Here is a 22109-nt window from a genome sequence, read left to right on the forward strand (position 1 = left end):
TGAAATATATCTTAGAATGTTTTGGAATGTGCATACTATTATATTTTGTAACCCACTTATTTTGATGTGAGATATTGTATTTCTGTATATCTTTAATCTAGTATTTCTCAACCTTTTTTTTTTTTTTAAAGATTTTATTTTTTCCTTTTTCTCCCCAAAGCCCCCTGGTACATAGTTGTGTATTTTTAGTGTGGGTCCTTCTAGTTGTGGCATGTGGGATGCTGCCTCAGCATGGCTCAGTGAGCGGCGCCATGTCCGTGCCCAGGACTCGAACCAGCAAAACCCTGGGCCACCGCAGCAGAGCGCGCGAACTTAACCACTCGGCCACGGGGCCAGCCCCTCAACCTTTTTTTCATTATCACTCTTCCTAAGGAGACTACAGTTTTTCCTAATCACTCCACGCCCACCCCCTGTGGAAGTTTAATACCACAGACATGCTGTGTATCTTTTTATGGACTATGATCTTTGGAGGCCGCAAATCACTGTAATATCTAAGATTTTTTTCACCCCACTCTCCAAGAACCAATTTCCCACCTCTTTGAGAATGCATGTCTTCAGTGTTTTTCAAGATATAATTTTTAATGACTGCAGACACCTTACCACATGGCTGTATCATAATTTATTTAACAGCTCCTCTGTCTCACTCTTAACAATCTTAAAACATGCAGGTTAATGGTTTTGGTAGTTAGGTTTTTTGTGGGGTTTTTTTTCCGTTTTAAATAATACAAGAATAAATCTTTGTACAGAAATCTTTGTATGCTCCAAATACATTTAAAATTACCCTGACTCTTCCTGTTGAGTTATGATGACATGCGTTTAGTGAACAGTTCTAATAATTTCTAATTTCCTCTGCTCACCTCTTCTACCACCCCAGCCCTCTCTCCTCCTCCAAACACTTAGAAGAAAGATACCGTACCACTTATTGAATTTTTCTTATGTCCCAGGTATTTGCCTAGTTTTAATCTTCAAGTCAGCCTTAAGGAGTAGGTAGTGTCCTCAGTTGAGAGTGCTCAGTCTTTCTGGAAGTGACCTGAAGGTCACATAGCCAATGAGAGTGGGCTGCATAGCCAGCTGTGCTTTACTCCAAAGCGCAGGCTTTTCACTAGTTCATTATACCAGGTGTAAGAAGGTGGTAGGGGAGGAGGAGAGAGGACCAGGCCCTGAGAGATGGCCAAGGCAGAGCAAGTCTCAGAGTGAGAACATCCCCAGCACATCCAGGCCCTGCCTTCCTGGCTGCCATGGGTTGACCTGATGTTTTCAGATGCGTGGCTTGTGAGGAGAATAAGTTTGGTGTTTTCCTTTATCCACCTGGTCCCTGGAATGTGTCTGACTTTGAGTTTTGCCAGCCAGCCCCACTCACTATTGTTTTTGAGACTATAGATGATAGTTGCAGATGAAGCCATGACTTCATTTCAGGATGCCTTTGGCCCTTCATTGGAAAACATCCCTTGAGGATCTGTTATGTTTCCAGAACTATTCCAAGTATTGGGGAAGATTAAAGGAAGATAGAAAGCAGTCCTCCACCCTGCCTGCGCCTAGTGGAAGGACGGGTGGCCTAAGCCTCTGCCCTGCTGCCAGCTGCCCTGGGACCTGGGATGTGTTATCCAGCTCGTGGAGCCTTGGTTTTCTTATTTTTAAAACTGAAATGAATGGTGCCTATATTATTTACCTCGGGATAGTTTAAAAAGTTAATGGGAACAACATGAGTGAATATAAAATGTTTTTGCAAATTCATGTTTAAATTGATAGGAAATCAGATAGAATGCTTAGACTGAGCAAGACTGGGATATTACAGACATGTGAGGAGTTGAGGGGACAAGGCCGGAGGGAAGGGAGGTGTGAGCACGTGGGCTGACTTGTGGCGGAAGGGCCCTGTCAGAGCATCAAGAGCTGAGGCTGCACCTGAAAACTTAGAAGCAGGAGCTCTCTGTCGAGCATGCCTGACATGGCTGACCTTTACTCAGTGATGGTTCTCAAAAGGGTGCACAGGCGGTAACCCGCTTACTCAGGCGAGGCAGGCCACTGGGTGCTCCCCGAAAGTGTACATGTATGGAGGCAGCTTTTCCACCCGCTTGTGAGGTCTGTACCCTCAGCCAATGAGAGTTCACAAGACCAGATTGGGCCTGAGCCGGCCCTGGGCCGACCCGCAGGGACTGTTTAAACCAGGCCAGGTGGGCGGAGAGCAGAGGTCCGGGCCAGCCTCTCAGGGCCGGTCCCCCTGCCGTGTGCTGTACTAGCAGATCTCCATTAGTATGTGAGCGTTTGGTTCAGAGCTTTCGAATGTGTATTTGACTCTAATTCTGAGCTTAGAAGGGTTGGACTGAGAAAGAGTTTTGGAAAATATTGATAACCCCATTCCCCTTTAAAAGGTCCACGTATTCTTAGGTATTCAGTGAATGATAGCACATTTTTTCCTACCTTCAAAGCCAAAATGTAAGCAATTCCCCTTATATTGTACATATAATGCATTTTCAAGGTGGCTTTTTTCTAGTGTCTCCACGACTCACTGACGCAGGGGACACAAGGTATGAGAAATGAAATGGAGTTCTGTCATTCATTCATCCATTCTCTAGAATAATAGAGCTAAAAACGAAACGACAGTAGCTTTTAATTGGCCCTTTATACTCACTACATAGGGCCCATACTAACGAAGGCGCTTGATTTTCAAGTGACTGATCATTTTTCGGAAGGGCTGCTGTGATGTGGGCTACAGAGGAGGGTTACATCCTTAGCCCAACTGCTGCCTTCCATGACCAAATGTGAATTGCAGCTATTTTGGGAACAGTTAAGTGCATCAGAAAAATGAATGATTCCATTCTGGCTTGCACCACATCACTGATGTGACATGTGAAAGCACGTCACTGAGTTCATCACAGAAAATTTTCTCCTTGTGCCTTCTACAGCAAGGTTAGAACTGTTCTTGTCCCCCACCCGGAAAAGAAAAAAGCGACACAGGCACCAACTGGATGACCTCCTCTGACCCCCATTCTGCCTTACCATAAGTAGATCCAAATCCTTCTAGAAAATTTGAAAGGCATATCCCCATCTATCAGTGGTATAAATAGAACCGCTTCAGCAGGCTCGGGTAGGTGGTGACTCCAAGGTGGACTGGGAAGCAGCCTGGCCTTGGCGAGGCATCATTCTCTAAATATAAAGATGAGTGTGCTCAGCCTTTGCGGAAGGAAAAGTTGCTACCCATCCTAGAGTGCAATGTCCTTGTCCTCGCTGGGAGGAAGGACGAGCAAGGCTTCCTCCAGTAAGAGCACCTCACCAGTTTCCACCTCCACGTAGTGGGTTGTGTCCCAGGAGAGGAACACTCAGCCCCACGGAGGATGTGGGGGTAGGGCACTCAGCTAGGCTCATGGCAACCTGGGGTGGGTCAGTCCTGGAGGAGAACACCCCCAAAATTCACTCCATGAATCCCGGAGGGCACTGCACATCACCCAGGCAGGCCAGTCCCGGGTGCCCTGGCTTTGTGCCCTGCGCTGCCAGAGCCACCGCCTGGGCCTGTCCCCGGGAGCCCCACACCTCCTCCCTGCCGCTCCGCCCTTGCCTCCCGCCGCCAGTTGTCTGTGCCGAGACAGCTGCAGCCCTCCCCCTGCCCCGTGGCCCTCTGCTTGGTGGGGGTGGGGGTGGAAGGGGATCCTCTGGATTTGGGGAGCTCAGGGGTGGGGAGGGAGAAACGAAGATCACTGGGGTGGTGAGGAGGGTCGCCCTCATTCCCTGCCTGGGACGCCGGGTGTGACTTCTTTTCCAGTCCTCTCAGGCCTACCACTTGGGCACGGCTTCCTCCTCCCTGTGGTCGCATGTGAGGGTTTGAGGGTCTGAGTAAAGAACCGAAGGAGTGAAATATGGGAGGCACCTTCCGGAGCGCCCAGTGATCGCCGAATGGACAGGGGTGGGGTGGCCTTTCGGACAGGTGCAGCTCGGGGAGCGCAGGCGCACATGCGCACCCACAGGCACACGCGGTGACCCTCGCCCCACCCCATCCTCTCCAGCGGGCAACTGGGCCAGGTCGGGAGGGGCTAACCCGCCGGGGACACACACCATATACGGCCTGGCCCGCGTTACCTGGGCCCAGGCCAGGCCGCTCCTTCTTTGGTCAGCGCCGGGGACTCGGGCGGGGGCCCAGGCCGCGAACTGGCCAGGGGAGGGGGCTCTAGTGCCCAACACCCAAATATGGCTCGAGAAGGGGAGCGACATTCCTGCGGGGCGACGCGGGGGGAGCGCCCGCGGGCTATATAAAACCTGATCGTGGAGACAAGCGGCCACCGCAGCGGACAGCGCCGAGAGAAGCCTCCCTTCCCTTCCGTGGAGACCAGGGCCTGAGAGCAGCAGGTGTAGCCACCCGCCCAGGTAGGGTGGGAGTGGGAAGGGGACAGCGAGACAGGGCACCCCCTAGGGGAGCCTAGAGAGCTCCGGGGTAGAGCCCAACCGACTCACTGGATCAGCCCCAGGCCTGTGCCCTGCGCTGCGCCTTGGTCCCCAAAGCCATATGTGCTTTAAAGAGGAGACATAGTCAGCCTTTGGAAACGTCTCCAAATTTATCACCGGCCCCTTTGGGCTGCTCTATCTGACATTTAGTATGTGCTAGGTAGATTAAAGGTTTTGCTTTAGTTGTCCCAAGGTCAATTCACTCCCAACCTGGCACCAGAGCCACACAGAAGCAAGGGCCACTACTCCCTGGGCTCAACATCAGGTGAAAGGGCGTCTCTGTTGTGAACATGGAATGTCGCGGGGGTCTAGAATAGGTCGTTCCTACCTGGATGGGGCATCCAAGCCCTTCCCATGGGCATCCCCTTCCACCCTCACACTTGCCCAGCAAACAGATATTGCGGGCCTTAACCCCCTAGATGAGGCCACCGAGGCGCAGAGAGGGTGGGTGCTAACATCTAGCTCTTGCAGCAGGTGTCCTGCAGCGAAGGCAGAGAGGTCTCCAAGGACAACATGCCCCTGGGTTCCCGGGGTGTAGAAATTCTCAGTGTGGTCCCCACAACCCTGTGCCCCTCTCCTCAGGGCCGCGCAGCTTTAAGCACGGACCCGGAGTCCCTTTGGCCGCTCCGCCAGCCAGATGTGCAGCGCTAGGGGCTGAGGGTATCCATAGTTCCCGGGAGAAGGAGGGAACTTGGGAAGGCGGGGCCTCCTGCGCTGACGCACCGTGCATCTCCACCGCCTTCCTGTCCTTCCAGAAACCAGACACCATGTGCGACGAAGACGAGACCACCGCCCTTGTGTGCGACAATGGCTCCGGCCTGGTGAAAGCTGGCTTCGCCGGCGATGACGCCCCTAGGGCCGTGTTCCCCTCCATCGTGGGCCGCCCTCGTCACCAGGTCAGGCTGCCTGTCCGCGGAAGTCCCCACGCAGCCCAGCCCCGCGCCACTCTGAGCCGCGGTAACGTGTGCGTGGTGTCTCCACTCCGCAGGGCGTCATGGTAGGTATGGGTCAGAAAGATTCCTACGTGGGCGACGAGGCTCAGAGCAAGAGAGGTATTCTGACCCTGAAGTACCCCATTGAACACGGCATCATCACCAACTGGGACGACATGGAGAAGATCTGGCACCACACCTTCTACAACGAGCTCCGCGTGGCCCCCGAGGAACACCCCACCCTGCTCACCGAGGCCCCCCTCAACCCCAAGGCCAACCGCGAGAAGATGACCCAGATCATGTTTGAGACCTTCAACGTGCCGGCCATGTACGTGGCCATCCAGGCCGTGCTGTCCCTTTACGCCTCCGGCCGTACCACCGGTGAGTGCCTGCGGGACCACGCAGCCCAGCTCGCGGCTGCTCCCCTCCCCCGACACTTCGCCCCCAGCCTGCACCCAACACTTTCCCTCCCGCACAACCAGTACCTAGTGCAGGCCTCGCTCCCACCGGCGGGGCCGGCCTGCTGCGGCCCGCGCCAGGTCTAGGGGCGCCAGGAGGCCTCGCTCACTCGCTGCCACGTCCCCTCCCCGCGCAGGCATCGTGCTGGACTCCGGCGACGGCGTCACCCACAATGTGCCCATCTATGAGGGCTACGCCCTGCCGCACGCCATCATGCGCCTGGACCTGGCCGGCCGCGACCTCACTGACTACCTGATGAAGATCCTCACCGAGCGTGGCTACTCCTTTGTGACCACAGGTGCGCGGTGCCCCGGGCACCCTGGGCGGGCTGGCGGCGCGGGCGGCCCCCGGCCCTGAATGAGGGCTCCTCTCCTGCCCCTGCCCCCCACAGCTGAACGCGAGATCGTGCGCGACATCAAGGAGAAGCTGTGTTACGTGGCCCTGGACTTCGAGAACGAGATGGCGACGGCCGCCTCCTCCTCCTCCCTGGAGAAGAGCTACGAGCTGCCCGATGGACAGGTCATCACCATCGGCAACGAGCGCTTCCGCTGCCCGGAGACGCTCTTCCAGCCCTCCTTCATCGGTGAGACCCGCTCGCCGCCCGCCCAGGCCCCCAGACCGCGCGCGAACCCGTCCGTCCCCGCCTGTCCCCACCCGGTCCCTGGAGCCCGTCCCAACCGCTGCGCCCGCCTGCTCACGCTGCCTCCTGCGGTCCCCAGGCATGGAGTCGGCGGGCATCCATGAGACCACCTACAACAGCATCATGAAATGCGACATCGACATCAGGAAGGACCTGTACGCCAACAACGTCATGTCGGGGGGTACCACCATGTACCCAGGGATAGCCGACCGCATGCAGAAGGAGATCACGGCTCTGGCCCCCAGCACCATGAAGATCAAGGTGGGCGGCGGCCCACGCCCTACGCCCTCGAGTGGGCTCAGGGATGCGGCCCCCCACCTGACGCTCTATCTGCACTCTCTTACAGATCATCGCCCCGCCTGAGCGCAAGTACTCAGTGTGGATCGGGGGCTCCATCCTGGCCTCCCTGTCCACCTTCCAGCAGATGTGGATCACCAAGCAGGAGTACGACGAGGCCGGCCCCTCCATCGTCCACCGCAAATGCTTCTAGACCCCACTCCGCCAACAGCGTGCGAATTCTCCTCAGGACGACAATCTGCTCAAGTTGCAGGTGGCTGATCTCGAGCCACAGCGCAGCAACTTTCTAACAACTGCCGTTGCTGCCTCCGCAAACGACACAATGTTTATAATGTGTACATACATTAACTTATTTACCTCATTTTGTTATTTTTAAACAAAGCCCTGTGGAAGGAAATGGAAAACTTGAAGCATTAAACTCAGCCATTCTGTTACGCAGCGCAAAGTTGTGTTTATTTGCTGGGCCTAGGGAGCAGTGGGGACAGGGGAGGACAGACTCCATAATCCTAGGTCACTTCTCACAACACTCCGAATGCGTGCGCTCCTTACAAGACCTTAGTTAAATCTTCCCGTTCTCACGGCTTCTCCCTCTGGGTCAGATGCATTTCCAAACACTGGCTGGCCCATCGCGGCCCGACTTGAGCCTCTGGTGAGGGCTGAGGCGTCCCTCTCCGTCTGCTCGGCGCCCCAGTCAGCAGCGGGCCCGGGCCAGCTGCGGGCGGGCGGCCCTGGCGCGGCGCCGGGCGGGCGCTGACCGTGGTGCTGGGGCCCGAGCGCCGCCGGCAGAGCGCGTTTCCGCTCCTCCCGCGGCGGACGTTTCCTCGCTGAATCGGTGTTTCCCACTGAATCTCGAGATCTAACTGAAAGGTTGTGTTCTGCATTTAATGAACTAGGTTTCGTTTGTAAGTAAAAACAATCACTTCTCTTCCTAATTGGGAAGGCCTTCGCTTCGTGCCAGGTGATGGTGGTATTTGAAGAAGCGCCCCTTCCAGCTTGGGCCTGGGGAGGGGCGGCGCCCACAGGTGGGAGGAGGGCTAGGAAAGGCCAAATGAGCGCCCCAGAGAGAAGGACAGCGCATGCTGGGCGGGGCGGGCACTGAGGGCGCCGGGCAAGGAAGTGTCAGCAGGGAGCGGAGCTGAGACGACAGTGGGAGAGAGGAGGGAGCAAGGGAGAAAGATCAGCCCCTCAAAAGCTTTAAAGGCGCAAATGTATTCACAGAGTTTGAATTTCTATGGGAGAGCAGAATATCTTTTTTAAAGTAGCTTAATATTTCCTAGTCAAGATTCCAAAGAGCAGTGGTTCCTAAATAAAATAAATTCTGACTCAAAGAAGGAAGTAAGTTTATAAGGAGAATTAACAATATAGCAGTGTTACATGCCGCATAGCGATATGTTTATTCCCTCCTTTTATGGCCTGTTGAGAAGCTTCTGAAATCTTTGAGGCCTCAAATCCATATATCAATGAAATAAATCATTCAGTAGAATGTAAGATTTTAATAAAAGTATGATACCATGTCCACTGAAAACCATCGGTTATTGCTCCACCCAAGGTGGATAACTAAAAATGGATTAAATTCTGGTCTTTCAGAGGAATTCAGGTTTTATTGATAATAATAAACATACACATGCATGTCTGAGCAAACACAGTGCACACATACACACAGTCTGAATAATTCACGTAGCCAGAAGCCTGGAAAAATGTCAGAATTACATGAGTTAGCTAACTGTCATAATAAAACATTTTTTAACCAAACTTCCAAAACACTTCATTAAGATTCAGTTAGGTATGTAAGGAGGTAATGACCCAGTTCTCCTGTGGTCACAATCAGTAAATGACTTGTGATAATTTAGAACTCACAGAAGTTCTCAATGTAATCTGGTAGCATTTCCTGACGCACTATCTTTGACATCACTCTTTTCCTGAAAATGTGCAAAAACTATGAACTGTGTGGTTTCACTGGAAATGTGCCAAATCTAAAAATTCCCTTTCCTTTTCTGACACTTCTCTAAAAAGAAACAAGCATCACACATTTTATTAGTGTTCTATATCTTTCCTGCTTTCCTATTAGGTTGTGATTATAGGTATTTGGTAAATTGTCTTACCTATATTAATCCTGAGAGAGGATTTTTGGTGTGGTGTAATAAAGAATGAGTATTTAAAAAGTTATATCTAAAACCTATACCAATATTTGTGAGGAGAGAAGTAACTATTCCCACCGCCCTCTGAGAGCATGTAGTGATGAGAAGCAAGAAGCCCCTGTGTGGCCACAGTGTGGTTGGCACTAGAGGGAATAATGTCATGGCTGATTCCCCACTGAAAAGCCATCCCAAGAGAGTCGATTTTTGGAACACTGAGAGAATTGAAAACAACACAGCACTTTCCCTACCCATTGCTTCTGATGTATTTCCTTAGACCTGGCAGTAGATCTTGTGAGGGATTTAAATGCAGCTGTTTCCTTCTCACAGAAGATTGTTAAATTATCATCAATTTTTTTTCATACCAAATCTATATTACTAGTATCCGGTTGAAGAAAGAAGGAACAAAGGAGAAGATGAGAAGAGAGAATGTGCCAGGATTAAAAAGAGGGATTAGGGTTGAGTGAGAAAATGAAAGGATCCTGGACTGGGGTACACCCTAGGCTCTATCATTTAAAGCTTTGGAAGTTAGAATTAGACCATAGAATTTTGTGGTCCCTCCCAGACGCATTTGTCCCCTGATCTGTTACCCCAGATGTGGCAGAAGCCACAAGAGGTTAATGGAACATTTTATTGCCCACCCACTATGTGCAAGAGGTACAGAGAAGGTTGATATGGTCCCATCCTCAGGAGCTCACTGTCACAATCCCCTCCATCACCAGGTGCTTATGTCTTGACTCTGATTACCGCAGAGCCTGTTGGAGCCGCTGGCTGTGAGGGAGGCAAGGCCCACCCTGCAATGCGAACCATCATCTGATCATCTGTGGACATCATGGCTGTTTGGCAGCCTGTTCAACTACTTGCCACTATGAGGCTGGCCCTCCTCCACACAGCATTGTTTTCTGACAAAGCTGGATGAGTTACAGATGCTGGCTCTTATGGGGAAACACTTCCCTCATTGTGCTCAAGAAGGCCTGCCCCACTGCTGGCCTTGGGGACACAGAGTAGCCCTGCTTCTCACCCAATAGTGCCTCGGCCATGAGGACTAGAGGTGGAAATGGGCTCACACAACAGGCTCGCACTGCCCATGTGGGCACTTGTGTGTTCAGCCTACCTGCCTGCCTGCCTCCTTTTCCTCTCCATCTCATTTCTGTCACTTTCATTGCCTTTCTGCCTTGCACTGTCCTTTGAAAGGCATCCACTTTAACACTGTTGATATGTCATAGTCCTTTTGAGGAGTTACCACAAGCTAATGATCTGTGCCTCAAATGCAGCTCTCAAAAAGAAGCTGATAAAATCTGGCTTTGATGGCACTCTGTTAGGTAGTCATCACAGTGGAAACACAGGGTTTCTGGTCCACCTGCATTCTTGTCACCCACAGCCAGAGCCACTCTCCCAAGCAGGCGACAGGCTGCAACTTCCACAGGTGGTATGGAGTAGCAAAGGCAACTGGAGGTTAGCTAACATGAATGGGAACATGGAGCACTTCACCAAAGGTGGCCCAGTCACGCAGGAAGCTAGAGGGCCCATCACTGGGTGAAGGAGCCCTGCACCCTCTGATTGACCCTGTCCCCCTTTATCAGTTTCTTAATGGCTTATCTTGATATCGAGCAATTTCTGGGGGTGACGCGTGAGTGAAAGAAAAATTGTGAAAGGTGCAACGATGATGTTGGTGGTTCTCATAAGTGTCAAGATTCTTTTGCAGGATAATCACTGGGGTTTCCTAATCCTCATCAGGATGCAGAGGGCTCCTGGTCATGGGGGTTGGCCTCAGGAGCAGCAGATCTCCTATACATCATGGACAAAGGGGCAGCTGTCAGACCCTTGGATCTTTATCCAACCCTATCTTCCCTAATGTCCTTCATGGTACCTGTACTCGGTGCCTGTGGCTGCTGTAAAACTGGGTGGATTAAAACAACAGGGACTTTTTTTCACAGTTCTGGAAGCTAGAAGTCTGAGTTCAAGGTGGTGGCAAGGTTGGTTTCTCCTGAGGCCTCCCTCCTTGGCTTGTAGATGGTCATCTTCTCCCTGTGCCTTCACTTCAACTTCCCTGTCTCCCTGTCTGTGTCCACATTTCCTCCTTACAGAACATCAGTCAATTTGGATTTAGGGCCCACCCTGATGACTTCATTTTAACTTAATTACCTCTTTTAAAGACCCTGTCTCCAAATACAGTCACATTCTGAGGTACTGGGGTTTCGGACTTTAACACGTGAATTTGGGGGAGGGGGATAAAACTCATTGTGTAGGCAGCAGCAACGGAACCCACCGGTAACAATTCATTCTAACAGGTCGTGCATCTCTCAGGTTAATACTGTGTCTTAAGTTATATGAAGTACTTTCACATACATGAACTCATTTAATCCTATAAATTATCTAAGACAGGGATTATCATTCCACCTTTATAAATTATAAAAGTGAGGCTTCAAGAATGACCGACTTGGGGCTGGCCCCGTGGCTGAGTGGTTAAGTTCACGCGTTCTGCTGCAGGCGGCCCAGTGTTTCGTTGGTTCGAATCCTGGGCGCAGACATGGTACTGCTCATCAAACCACGCTGAGGCAGCATCCCACATGCCACAACTAGAAGAACCCGCAATGAAGAATATACAACTATGCACTGGGTGGCTTTGGGGAGAAAAAGAAAAAAAATAAAATCTTAAAAGAAGAATTGACTGACTTGCCTAAGTTTATAAATTAGTAAAAGCAGTAGAGCAAAGACTTGAACTTACAACTCTTAACTCTATTCTTTTAGTTTCAACCTTGATGTATCCTTATATTTTATATGTATTTCTTGTAATCAGCATATGGTTGAATAGTTTTTCCAGCCTGACAATTTAGTCTTTTAATTAAAACATTTGGTCTACTTATATTTACTGTAATTACTGCTATATTTGAGTTTAAATCTACCATTTTATTTTGTGCTATTAGTTCAACCTATTCAAAACCTAAAATTAATCAATACTTTTACCTCCTTGGACAATACAAGGCCATTTGAGGACTGTCAATCCATCCATTTACTCTCCTCCTGACTCGTTACATATTTTCGTTCTATCTTTTAAAGCCCCCAGATGTTATTATTATTTGTTATGTATCAGTCACAGTTTTAACCTCCTCAAGATTTTATAATTGTTTTATACAATTTAGATTTGCTTGTATATTAACAATTTTCTTCACCCATTTCTTTGCCCTACAGGTCCCTTCAAGGGGAATCACTTTCCTCCTGCTTGAAGCACAGTCTTCAGAATTTCCTTTTGTGAGGGTCTGTTGGTTGCAAAATCTCTCAGTTTTCGTCTGTGTATGCCTTTATTTCTCCCTGATTTTTGAAAGACATTTTCTCTGAATATAGAATTCCTGGTTGACAGTTATTTCTTTGGGCATATCATTGGTTTGTAAACTGGCTGTGTATACAAAGGGCAAGGAGAGACTAAAGAAAGAGGCAGCCACTCTAGATGGGAAAGTGGCAGGTTCAATAAGCAAGGAAACTTACATACAAGGCTTGTCTTGGGTGGCCACAAGACAAGTAGATCTCTGTACCCACCCACCAGAATCTTAAAAGTTTATATAGAGGCCTTAATGGGATTCAGTCACGTATACCGTCCAGATGTTCTCAACACCACCTTACTCTCTCCAGGTTGAGTCCTTGGGGCAGCTTCTAGTGCAGGGAAGGCAAGTGAAACGTAGAGTCCAATCCCTTCAGAGAGCCATTGTTGTTGTTGAGAAGTTAACAGTCTGTCACTTCGAGACAATCTGCATTTCCCTCTCCCCACCTCTCAGCTGTTTTATTTTTAAGATTTTCTCTTCACTTTTGATATTCTGCATTTTTTCTGTGATGTATGTAATTATGGATTTCTTTTTACTTATCTCATTTTGGACTTATGACCTTTTTGAATATGTGTATTGGTGTCTTTCAATAGGTTTGGAAAATTACCAGCCTTTGTTTTTTCAAATACTGCCTTCAGTCCCATTTTTTTCTCCTCTCATTCTGAAGAACTGACAAATTCAGCTTCACCAAATTTAAAATAGCTGCTCATTAAGGGACACCATTAAGAAAATGAATAGTCAAGCCACATACTGGTAGAAAATATTTGCAAACCATGTATCTGACAAAAGACTGGTATCTGGGCTATGCAAAGAACCCCCATCATTCAATAACAAGCACATTAAAATGCAGTAAAATGGGCAACATATTTTGAACAGACACTTCACAAAAGAAGATACACAAATGGCCAATAAGATAAGCACATGATCATACTCATTAGGATGGCTATTATCAAAAACAAACCAATAGAACAGAACAGCAAGTGTTGCAAGACTGTGGCAAAATTGGCACACTTGAGCATTGCTGGTGGAAATGTAAAATGGTGCAGCATCTGTGGAAAATGGTATGGCAATTCCTTGAAAAATTAAGGATAGAATTGCCATATGATCCAGCAATTCTACTTCTGGGTATACAACCCAAAGAAATAAAAGCATGGAGTCAAAGAGATATTTGCACACCTGTGTTCACAGCAACATGATTTATAATAGGCAAAAAGTGGAAGCAGTCCAAGTGTCCATTGATGGACGAATGGATAAATAAAATGTGGTATACAATGAAATATTATTTAACCTTAAAGGGGAAGGAAATTCAGAAACATATTACAACGTGGGTGAACTTTGAGGACACACACTAAGTGAAATAAACCAGTACTCCAAAGACAAATACCGTATGATTCCACTTATGTCTCGTATAGGATACCTAGAGTAGTCAAATTCATAGAGACAGAATGTCGAAGGGTGGTTGCCGGTGGGGGGGGGGGGGGGATTGAGGAGTTTGTGTTTAATGGGTCAGAGTTTCAGTTGGAGAAGATGAAAATATCCTGGAAATGGATGGTAGTTATGGTTGGACAACAATGGGAATGTGAATATACTTAATGCCATAGAACTATACACTTACAGATGGTTAAAATGATAAATTTTATGTTATGTATATTTTACCACAAGTAAAAAAAAGATAAGTGCATGAAAACATGCTCAATGTTTTTAGTCATCAGAGAGAGGCAAAATAAAAGAACAATCAGATACTACTATATACCTACTATCCTGGCTAAAATTAAAAAGATTGGCAACACTAAATGTTAGCAAGCATGTGGAACAACTGGAACTCTCATACTTTAAGTAGGAATGTAAAATGGTACAACCACTTGGGAAACATTTGGCAGTTTTTTATAAAACTAACCATACACTTACTCAAATACCTGATAATTCTATTCCTGGGAATTTACCCATGAAGATTAAAAACATACATTCACATAAGGACTTGAACAAGAATGCTAGTAGCAGCTTTATTCATAATAGTAAAAACTGGAAGCTACTCGAGTATCCATCAATAGATAAATGGGTAAACAAACTATGTGTAGCCATATAATTGAATACTATTCAGCAATAAAAAGGCACAAACTACAGATACACACAACATGGATGGATCTCAAATACATGCTGAGTGAAAGAAAATTTACGCAGAAGCATATATATTGTAATAAGCCATTTATATGATATTCTAGAACAGGCAGAACTAGTCTATGGGATAGAAAAAAACAGAACAGTGGTTATCTCTGGGGAATAGGGTGGAGATTGAAAAGTAGTATGAGGAAACTTTTTGTGGTAATGGAAATGTTCTATATCTTGATAAAAGATTTTGTTACACAGATCAAATTCAGTGACTGCACACTTAAGTTTAGGGCATTTCGTTTTATGTACATTTTGAAAGAAAAATTGCAAGCAAAAAATAGAATGTCAGAATTTCAGATATCCTCTTACATTAAAAAATTTTTTGTATTTTTCATTTTAGGGGGTTCATCTGAATTGCATTGTGAGTAATTTCCCCTAATTGGTCTTCCAACTTACTAATTTTCCCTTTAACTTACTTAATCTATTGTTAAATCCTTTTGTTCAGTTTTAAATTTCTGTTATTGAATTTTTCACTTTTAGAAATTTTTATAAATTCCGTTTCATTCTTTTTCAAGCCAACTAGGTCATGTTTTTATACTTTTCTGTCCCCTGTGCATATTTGTTAGCTTGTCTCTTACTTCTGTAGAAGTAGAGCAAGCATGGTTTTTATAGTATAGATCTAATAATCCAAGTAACTGACGTCTTGGAATTTGCTTCTGTTACCTGTTGTTTTGGTTCTTGCTCATACACCATGTTTCCATGTGTACTTGACAGAGTCATATTCACTGTGCTTGAAAAACTACTTGTAGGACACTTGGAAACCTAGGAAAAAGAGGCTTTCTCCAGAAAGGATTTGTATTTGTTTCTGCCAAGGATCTCCTAGGAAACCACTAATTTTAGACGATGTTAAATGAAATTCACAGCCTGAGGTATCTTGATTCCCCCAGGTGGTATGAATTTGGGCTGCGGATACACGTGAGGACTCAGCTTGTGTTTACAATTTCCCAGAAATCTGCACCCCACATGCTCGGGGCCATGTGAAAGGCATTTTACCTCTCAGATCCTTGAGCTGCAGTGTGGGTAGGGTTTACTTCTGGTTTCCACCTTCAGTCTTACCCTGTGATGTAGCCCTTCAGGGTCCCAGCTTCATGTGGGGAGGCCCTAAGCTTTACAGAGCTGTCAAACCCCAAGTGCAAGGTAACTGAGATACGCAAGCACTGTAAGGGCTAGCGCACTTTCTAGAATTGCCACACTTCTGGCTTCCCTCAGATTTTGGCCTAGTAATGCCTGACTATCTTCTCAACTCTTCAGTGCTTGTAAGAGTTTTACACTACTTTATTCAGCTTTTTTAGTTGTTTTCAACAGCGGTGTTGACTCTGAGAAGTTAGCCTGCCATATTCTCTAAGACTAGGACTCAACATCTCTTACTTCTCAGGCTTGGCTTTAGCTCCCCCTGAAAAACAGCTCAAATCTCACATACAGGCTTAAGGAATTTTGCCCCAAATTCTGCTGTCTTATATTAGAGCTGTTGTTTTTTCTCTGCCTACTCTGCACTGGGTCTGAAAAGTTCCACAGGATAACAGGGCACCCGCTGGGAGGCAGAGGTGCCTGGAGCCCTCGCAGCTCAATGCTAATGTGCCATGTGTCAACAGGGATCTGCTGAACCATGAAAACAAGAAGAGTGAAAGGCCAACGGGACAAAGGAACTAGGTCAAAGTGATCAATCACCACGACAGCTTCTGTGGGTGGGATGATGGGGGATTTTCTTCTGCCTTTTTATACTTCAATATTTCTTCTAACTTTATCTTTTTTTCAAGAAATGTGTGTTATGTTAATATTAAAAGTATTTAAGTGAAAAATTAAAAAAATAAACAGAACAGAAAAGGCTCCACTAGCCCAGCAGCCCTGAATGGTATTTCCAGTAACAGAGCCGAGTTTGGGCAGATCCATTTGCAATCCTGCTGGAGACCAGAGGCTGGGTTCCTGAGACAGGTGGAGGAGCTTAGGATTTTGGGCTGGGCAGCGGATCAGACAATGGCTGCGTCATGCATGATCCCAAGGTGGCACCTGTTGGAAGGAGCTAGACTTGCTCCTCTCATTTCTCTGCTCTGAGCTCCAGAGGAGTGCCCAGTGAACTCTGCAGCCAGCAGTGGAAGAGAGCCTCTGGTTCTAGAGGCATTTCTCGTCTGGCTCTGCTGTTGGATTTCCATCTCTGATACGAGGAGGATGACCCGCTTGTTGCTGGTCCCTTGTTCCTCTGACGGTGTGTGAATCTGCCCTACTCACCCTTCCTGGTGGGGACACATGGGAGAGGAAGGAGAGGCTGTTCTGAAGCACCTCAGGATGCAGGGCAAGGTGGTGAGCAAGGAGAAGCGGGAATCTCAATGCCACTAAAGAGCTTCTCCATGCCCAAGTTCTCTGCAAAGTTCTGAAAAGCCTCCCGTTTTACACTTTGCCCTTCCTAAACCAGAGTGCTCAAAATTCTCCCCCCTTGCCCTCCCCCCGTCCAGTCCATTCATCAACACATATTTATTGACTATCTCTTCCGTTGCAGGCAATGAGGTACTATATGGAATATCTTGACTGTACTTGAACCTCTCCAGTAAATACTTAAAAAATTTGCCTGGTACACTTCATCTCTGTCTCTGGAATCCAGATTTTCCTCTAAGATTTGTTTCAGCCTTCTAGTGCTCGTGCAGAGCAGACAGGTGGAGAGCAGGACCATGAAGCAGAGCCAGGCCCAGGCAGAATGTGAGCTGAGGCCACCAGGGATACTGAGGCTGAACCTGCCAACCTGGGCCGTCTCTCTCGGGAGGAGTGGCGCATTTCTTCCTCTACAACACTGACATTGGAGGCCAGGAGTTTGAAAGCTGAGGATCCGGCACCTCTGAAATTATGGAGAGTCTCTCACTCACATGGAAAGACACACCTTGGTCTGGCTGGGACGAGGTGGTGGCCGTCATCACACCTGCACTGGACCGCCCTCACAGCGGCTGCTTTCTCAAGTCTCTGCACTCTGGGCACCTCACTTGCTGCACCCCAGCCCCTGCCCTGCGCTGATGGCTCTATTTTTTCCCAAGGGCAATCTAGGTACTGTGAGGCAGACAGATTTGTTCCAGGCCACAGGAGAACACAGGGTCATGGTTCACAGCCAGGGAAGTGTCCTTTTTCCTCCACCCAACTTCCCGGTTATCCAAGGACACAGGAGTGGGAGCTGTCTTTATCCTCAGCCCGAGAAGTCAAGACATCCAAAATCTAGTCTTCTTATTCTTTAACTCATTTTCCAAAAGGATCCAGAACTCTGTCACTCCACTATTGCCCTGCTTATTGGCACACCCTCCAGTCATCAATTAATTGGCTGATTTATTCAACAAACATTTACTGAGCTCCTACTGTGTGCCAGGCCCTGTGCTAGGGGATGAAATATGAGTCAAGAGAGTCAGGGGCTGGACAGTCAAGGAGCTTACAGTGTAGTGGGGGGACAATTATTTATCAAACAACACAAATCAAGAAAGTCTCTAAACTCAGGACATACTACAAAGGAGAGGCATGGCATTTGGCAACATAGGATAGGCCAGGGTGCAGGGACGGGTTCTGTGAGCAAGTGCAGGTCGAGGCACCTTTGAAGAGTCAGTAGGAGTGAGCAGGTGAAGTAGGGAGGGCACAGCTCCTGCAAGGCCAGATGAGGGGTGAAGGTGAAGCATCCCAAGGCCTACAGGGAGGGGGGTGCTGCTGGGAGGGAGTGGGATGGGCTAGGGCGATGTGGGGTGAGGCTGTATTTTTCTTTATTCTAACAGTGATGGAAAGCCATTGAACTATCTTAAGCGGGAAGGACAGAGACAGAGAGAGAGAACCCAGCATCTCTGGGGCAGGAGGGAGATTCCATAAAAACTCCCAGGTCTCTGATTCATATTTGGATGTTCACTGAAACATGGGGTGCCGGGAAGAAGTTTGTGAGCATGCCTAAAGTGTGGAGCCAAGCTGACTAGGAGTGCAGAAAGAGGAGCTGCTGGTGGGGAGGGTAGAGCAGGCCTGTGTCTAACATGCAGCATGTGGGGCCTGGGCCTGAGATGGGGAGTGAGGGGCCTGGGCCTGAGATGGAGGGTTGGGGCCTGGGCCTGAGATGGAGGGTGTGGGACCTAGGCCCTGAGATAGGGAGTGTGGGGCCTGGGCCTGAGATGGGGAGTGTGGGGCCTGGGCCTGAGATGGGGAGTGTGGGGCCTGGGGCTGAGATGGGGAGTGCGAGGCCTGGGGCCTGAGATGGGGAGTGTGGGGCCTGGGCCCTAGATGGGGAGTGCGGGGCCTGGGCCTGAGATGGGGAGTGTGGGGCCTGGGCCCTAGATGGGGAGTGCGGGGCCCGGGCCTGAGATGGGGAGTGGGGGCCTGGGCCTGAGATGGGGAGTGGGGGCCTGGGCCTGGGATGGGGAGTGTGGGGCCTGGGGCTGAGATGGGGAGTGTGGGGCCTGGGCCTGAGATGGGGAGTGCAGGGCCTGGGGCTGAGATGGAGGGTGTGACTTGGGCTGCAGCCATTTCACTTCCTCTCAGTCCAGTCCAGCATAGGTGCTGGCAGGGAGGGTCGTTAGAACTGGAGTGTTCCCTATAGAAAATCAGGAAAGACCACAGGAGAATGAGAGTTTGCGCCATTTTGGCGTTTCCTACCATCTCAGGCACTGGCAGTGGAGTCTTAAGTGGTAAATGAGCCTTGGAGAAAGCTCCCTCAGACAGCATGGCTTTGTCTAGTGTCTGCTCTGAGGACCTGTATTCTGGGTGCTGGGAATGGGAGGGGAGAAAGAGGAAAAGGGAGAGGGGAGGAGGGAATGGGAAAGGGGAGGAGGAGGAGGAGAGAGGGGAGGAGAGGGGAAAGGGGAGGGGAGAGGGGAGGAATTGAAAGGGGAGGGAAGAAGGGGATTGGAGGCAGAGGAGGAGAGGGGAGGGGAGGAGAGGTGAGGGAGTGGAGGGCGCAGCTGTCTGCCCTGCTCTGCTGCCTGCCTGCCGCTTGCTGGTGAGTCACAGTGCCAGCTCCCACCGCCTGCCTCTATTTTTATATCAGTGCCTGCTCATATCTGACTTGTTAAATAAGCCTCCTCACTGGTGGAGGGGAATCTGATGGCAGAGGATGAGGACTAAATAGTCTAAATAGGAATCATAAAGCTATCCCTCTCTCTTATTAGGAGATCTTCACCTTTTTAATAACCAGGTGCTTTAAGCAGCTGCACAGGGGTGTGAAGAGTTGCCAGGCCTCTGGCAGCAACAACGATTCTGGGAAGGGGAGCAGAGAGTCAACCAGAACAACAGCCTGGGCTTTGGCCCAAAGGGCGGTGGCAGCTGCGGGAGGGGTTTGGGGAAGCTGTGCTAATAGGCACTTAAATGTGACACTCGGCATAATAGGGCTCCTCCACAGGCTGTAGGAAGGCCGCTGGCATCATGCGGAGTGGAGCGGATAATAGATATTTAGAAACAAGCGTAAGAGACTGAAGTTGGCAGTCAGATGCCAGGGGCTACCATTCTACAAGCCATTTTACCTTGTGCAAATAGTTCAACGTCAGTGAGCCTAAATTTCCTCGTCTGTGAAAGGGGGTGGTGTGTCCAGGCTTGCAGGGCTGGAAGATTACAGCAAACTGACCAGAGGTGCTCCGTGTCAATGTCAACTGTGGTGAGAGGGAGGCTGGGAGCCTAGTGCTTCCTTTTGCTATGTCTTAAGGAGGGCTCTTCCCCCGCACCCCCCCCCCCCCAATGCCTTCTAGAGAATTGGTGTTGCTCTTTCTCTGGTCTGTGATGGGGACACAAACCTTTTTGAGGTCACTGACAGGGGTCAAGGGTAAAAGGTGCTCTGCCATGTGCCTTTGAGCCTCTCTGGGTCTCAGGCCCGCACCTGGGAAAAGAAGACATCTTGGCTAATCTCCCAGATGACATTCCTCCTCCGAGGTTCTATACTTCCAACAACTCGGTTATTTGTGCATCTAAGTCAGGGACTGCTATTTGGGTCCTCACTCCTGAGTAACTGGTTTGCATCAAATCATGGGGTGAATATTATGTCAATGCTGGTGCCTTAGAGGTACTCAGAAGAGGAGAATTAGGGTTTACTCTTGCGGGGAGGAACTGGGTGAGCTGGGAGCATGTGCCCTTTTCTCCATGCTTTGTGGAGGGGTGGACAGCTAGAGCTGATGTGTGCCCTTGTCCCCAGGATGGATGCCAGCCCTGCCATTCTCTCCCCAGCTCTTCAGCCTGGTGGAGAAGAAGCATGAGCATCTCTGATCTGTCCTCTAGAAGAATCCCCATGTTCAGAGCAACATTCTGGTGACCCAGGGCCCAGGGCCTGCCTATGCATTGAGGCTGGGGGCTGGACAGGCTGAGCCCCTGACCCCGGCACAGCTCCCCCTGCCCTGAGGGTCACACTTATAGCAACAGGCACCTGGCCACTGGCACAGGCTTCTCCTTCCTGGGGACTCTCAGGCAGGCAGCTGTCCTCTCCTTCACACACTGCTCGACTCTAGAAGGAAGCAGGGAGACACTGACAAGTGGCCTGTTTTTTTTTCTTTCTCCTTGGGCAAGTAAGCCAGGCTTTAAACTCAAACCTTAAAGCCAAGAGTGGCTTTGGTGGGCCCTGGGTGAGAGACAAGAGCATCTAGACCCCACCAGGGAAGCACATGGGGCCAGCCAGGCTCCCTGCACATGCTGCGCTCTCCTGCCCCATCTCCTCCGATCTCCTGCCTCACCTCCTCCCTCAATTGAGCGCTGAGGCTCATTCTCCTGGACACCGCCTCTCAGTGCCTCAGGTGCCCGCCTCCCACATGCCAGGGAGCTCATCCCCCACCATGCGCCTCCACATTTCCAGTCAGGTGTCCAGACTGTTTCTCCTTTCCTGAGCACGTGGGGAGCCCATGTGTGCCTGTCCATGGCCCTGGGCAGATGGCAGTGTGCCCGTCCTAGGGGAAAAGGCAGCTTGGCCTTGAACTGCTGAGACACTCTCCACCACCCAAGCCTGACTTGGGTCTTCTTAATCTCGGGTGCTCCTTAAGAGCGGTGACTAAGCCTCTCTGAGAATGGGGCTCCCAGAGCCATAGTTCCTTCCACTGGGGCTGGTTGAGTGAGTCTCACAGCATCTCTGCCCATCATGAACTGGAATGAGAGGATCTTCCCTCCACAACGAAGGAGCAGCTGGCTCAAGAGGAAAGCTAGAAGTAGACCCATTTTGCAGATTTGAAAAACCAGGCAGAGAGTTGATCATAAAGTCCCAGGCTGCTGTTGCATCAAGAAGCCTGTGTCTCTAGACTGTTACTTTCTCCTGAGTCGTGGAATGGCTGGGGGACGTAGTGAGGGGGTGGGTAAGTCTGGGCAGCCCTGGAAATACGGAGCTATCAGGCTTCTTCCTGGGTGAAATGTAAAAGAGGGCATTGCCCTCTTAGATCCCGTCAGTCAGAGTCAGCATTGAGGACAAAGTCTGCTACCTTCCTTAAGCAGGTTTTTAAATTTTCTCTTTTCAAAGTGGCCTCCACTCGTTCTGTGTACCTGGTTTTCTACTTCACGGGTTTCATTATTGCGTGAACTGAAAGCGCCCGGAGTGTCCATTGCTGGCCCTGGAGCCTGAAGGCAGGAAGGAGGGTGCTGGCAGAGAGCAGCCTGCCTGGGCTGGGCTCACTGTGACAGCTGGGCCACATGCCTGCCATTCCCCCCTGCACACTCATCCTCTCAATATAGGGTGCTGCTGGTGCACCCAGGCAGGGGCCTCTGGCTCCAGGGCGGCTGCCTGGCTGCTTTAGGGCCAGGCCAGAGGGGCCAGGCC

The 22109-nt window shown here is 49.5% G+C and overlaps 1 protein-coding gene across 2 annotated transcripts; it reads left to right on the forward strand.

The window, feature by feature from the left end:
* The first annotated feature begins 3675 nt into the window (after positions 1-3675).
* On the forward strand, positions 3676-7200 carry ACTA1 (actin alpha 1, skeletal muscle). Of its 2 annotated transcripts, none has more exons than XM_008533651.2 (7): positions 3676-4356; positions 5190-5330; positions 5423-5747; positions 5962-6123; positions 6217-6408; positions 6545-6726; positions 6812-7200. In XM_008533651.2, the coding sequence occupies exons 2-7, from the start codon at positions 5202-5204 to the stop codon at positions 6953-6955; spliced, it is 1134 nt and encodes a 377-aa protein (XP_008531873.2). In that variant the 5' UTR covers positions 3676-4356; positions 5190-5201; the 3' UTR covers positions 6956-7200. The 2 variants fall into 2 exon arrangements, with proteins under 2 accessions (XP_008531873.2, XP_008531874.2); XM_008533652.2 differs by having other exon boundaries at positions 4033-4338.
* Positions 7201-22109: the final 14909 nt, after the last annotated feature.

The sequence above is a fragment of the Equus przewalskii genome, chromosome 1 (genome assembly GCF_037783145.1).
Source record: "Equus przewalskii isolate Varuska chromosome 1, EquPr2, whole genome shotgun sequence".
NCBI classification, from domain to species: domain Eukaryota; kingdom Metazoa; phylum Chordata; class Mammalia; order Perissodactyla; family Equidae; genus Equus; species Equus przewalskii.